Source organism: Malurus melanocephalus, unplaced genomic scaffold, assembly GCF_030028575.1.
Source record: "Malurus melanocephalus ecotype Western Australia unplaced genomic scaffold, MMel_1.1 scaffold_1401, whole genome shotgun sequence".
In the NCBI taxonomy this organism is placed as follows: domain Eukaryota; kingdom Metazoa; phylum Chordata; class Aves; order Passeriformes; family Maluridae; genus Malurus; species Malurus melanocephalus.
In genome coordinates this window covers 25,295-27,277 of record NW_026624633.1, presented here as the reverse complement: position 1 = coordinate 27,277, position 1,983 = coordinate 25,295, and the positions used below count along the sequence as shown (strand labels likewise).

General features: G+C 51.5%; 1 protein-coding gene across 1 annotated transcript in view; it reads right to left on the bottom strand.

The window, feature by feature from the left end:
• Positions 1-10: 10 nt before the first annotated feature.
• Positions 11-1,983, bottom strand: part of LOC130586928 (glycosylated lysosomal membrane protein A-like) — a 10,914-nt gene continuing 8,941 nt past the window's right edge. Inside the window, exons 5-6 of the mRNA XM_057387862.1 lie at positions 1,479-1,776; positions 11-971 (exon numbers count right to left, since the gene is read on the bottom strand). Of these exons, the coding sequence (XP_057243845.1) occupies positions 803-971; positions 1,479-1,776 (467 nt within the window). The 3' untranslated portion in view covers positions 11-802. The remainder of the gene's footprint in view (positions 972-1,478; positions 1,777-1,983) is intronic.

The following is a 1,983-nucleotide window of genomic DNA, read 5'->3' as shown; positions in this document are numbered from 1 at the left end:
ACCCCCCCAAAACACTGTGGACACCTTTCAAAAATCTTATTTTTATTTGGTTGAGACCCCAGACCCCAAAAATGTCCCCAAAAGGGACCCAAAACCCTTTGGGGACACCCCAAAAAACCTTTGGGGGTCACTCAAAAATCCCATTGGACACCCTTAAAAAAATCCCATTTATTTGGTTGAGATCCCAAACCTCAAAAATGTCCCCAAAATGTCCCCAAAGGGACGCAAAGTCACCCTGGGGACACCCAAAACTGCTTGGGGACACCCCGGTGTCACCCAGGAGTGTCCCTGTCCCCATTCTGGTGTCACCCAGGGGTGTCCCTGTCCCCATTCCTGTGCCATGGGTGCCATCCCAGTGTCACCCTGTCCCTGTCCCGGTGTCATCCCGGTGTCACCCAGGGGTGTCCCAGTGTCACCCTGTCCCCATCCTGGTGTCACCCAGGGGTGTCCCTGTTCCCATTCCCAGTTCTGGTGTCACCCAGGGGTGTCAGTGTCACCCTGGGGACATTCAGGTGACATCAATTGATGGGTTCATAGTCTGATCGGTGTCCCCTGGGTGCCATCAGTGCCACTGCGGTGCCACCCACCAGGAGGGCATCCAGGGGTGTCCCTGTGTCACCCAGGGGTGTCCCTATCCCCCAACTGGTGTCCCCTGGGTGCCATCAGTGCCACCGCAGTGCCACCCACCAGAAGAGCACCCAGGGGTGTCCCTGTCCCTGTGTCACCCAGTGCCATTCCGGTGTCACCCAGGTGTGTCCCTGTCCCCATTCCGGTGTCACCAGTGTCACCCATGGGTGTCCCCTCAGTTGATGGGTTCATAGTCCGATCGGTGTCCCCTGGGTGCCATCAGTGCCACTGCGGTGCCACCCACCAGGAGGGCACCCAGGGGTGTCCCCAGCGCGGCCGCCAGCGCCGTCAGCAGAGGGGACAGAGACTGCTCAGGAGGGGACCCGAAACCCAGCAGGACCGACCTGGGGAGGGAAAGGAGAAATCCTAAAAATCCCAAAATCCCCAAAAAACAGATCCCAAAAATCCCAAAATTCTGAAAAAGAGATCCCAAAAATCCCGAAAATTAAAAAAAAAAAGGATCTCGAAATCCCAAACCAACAAATTCCAAAAATCCCAAAATCCTAAAAAAGAGATCCTGAAAGTCCCGAAAATTCTGAAATCCCAAAAATTCCCAAATCCCACAAATCCCCTAAAATGAGAGGAAAACAACCCAAAAATCCCAAAAAATCACCCCAAAATCCTGTAGCATTACTCCAAAATCACAGAAAAAATCCCACAAAAATCACCCCAAAACCCCATAAAACCCCATAAAATCTCATAAAATCACAGGAAAAGAACCCAAAACCCCATAAAATCCCATAAAATCACTCCAAAATCCCACAAAACCTCATTAAAATCACCCTAAAATCATAGAAAAAGTCACATAAAATCACCCCAAAACCCCATAAAATTCCAAAAACCCCACTTACCAGCTGAGGTATTTGGTGTCCCGGTAGACCTGRCCCTCCTCACCCCCGAAGGTGACATTGAGGGCGCTGACGGTGACATCGCTGTCCCCAAAGAASCCCACAAGGATGGCGGAGCGGGGCAGGGTCCGACCCCGCGGCTGCAGGGCCCCGCTCCGGCAGCGGATCCCGTCCGAGCGCCGCGGCCGCGCTGAGCCGTAGGCGGTGCTTTTCCACTGCAGRAATCCCGAAATTGAGCTGGAGTTGGGGGGGGACGAGACGAGGGACACAATCTGCAAGAGGAAGGACGAAAATCCCGAAAAAAAAACCGTAAAGTATCAGAAAATCCCATTAAAATAGAAAAAAATCCCGTTAAAATAGCACAAAATCCCATTAAAATATCATAAAATCCTGTAGAATCACCCCGAAATCCCATAAAATCACCCTAAAACCGAACTGGAGTTATAGGGTGAGGAGGGACAGAACCTGGGGAAAAATGGAGGAAATCTTATTTAAAAATCACCCAAAA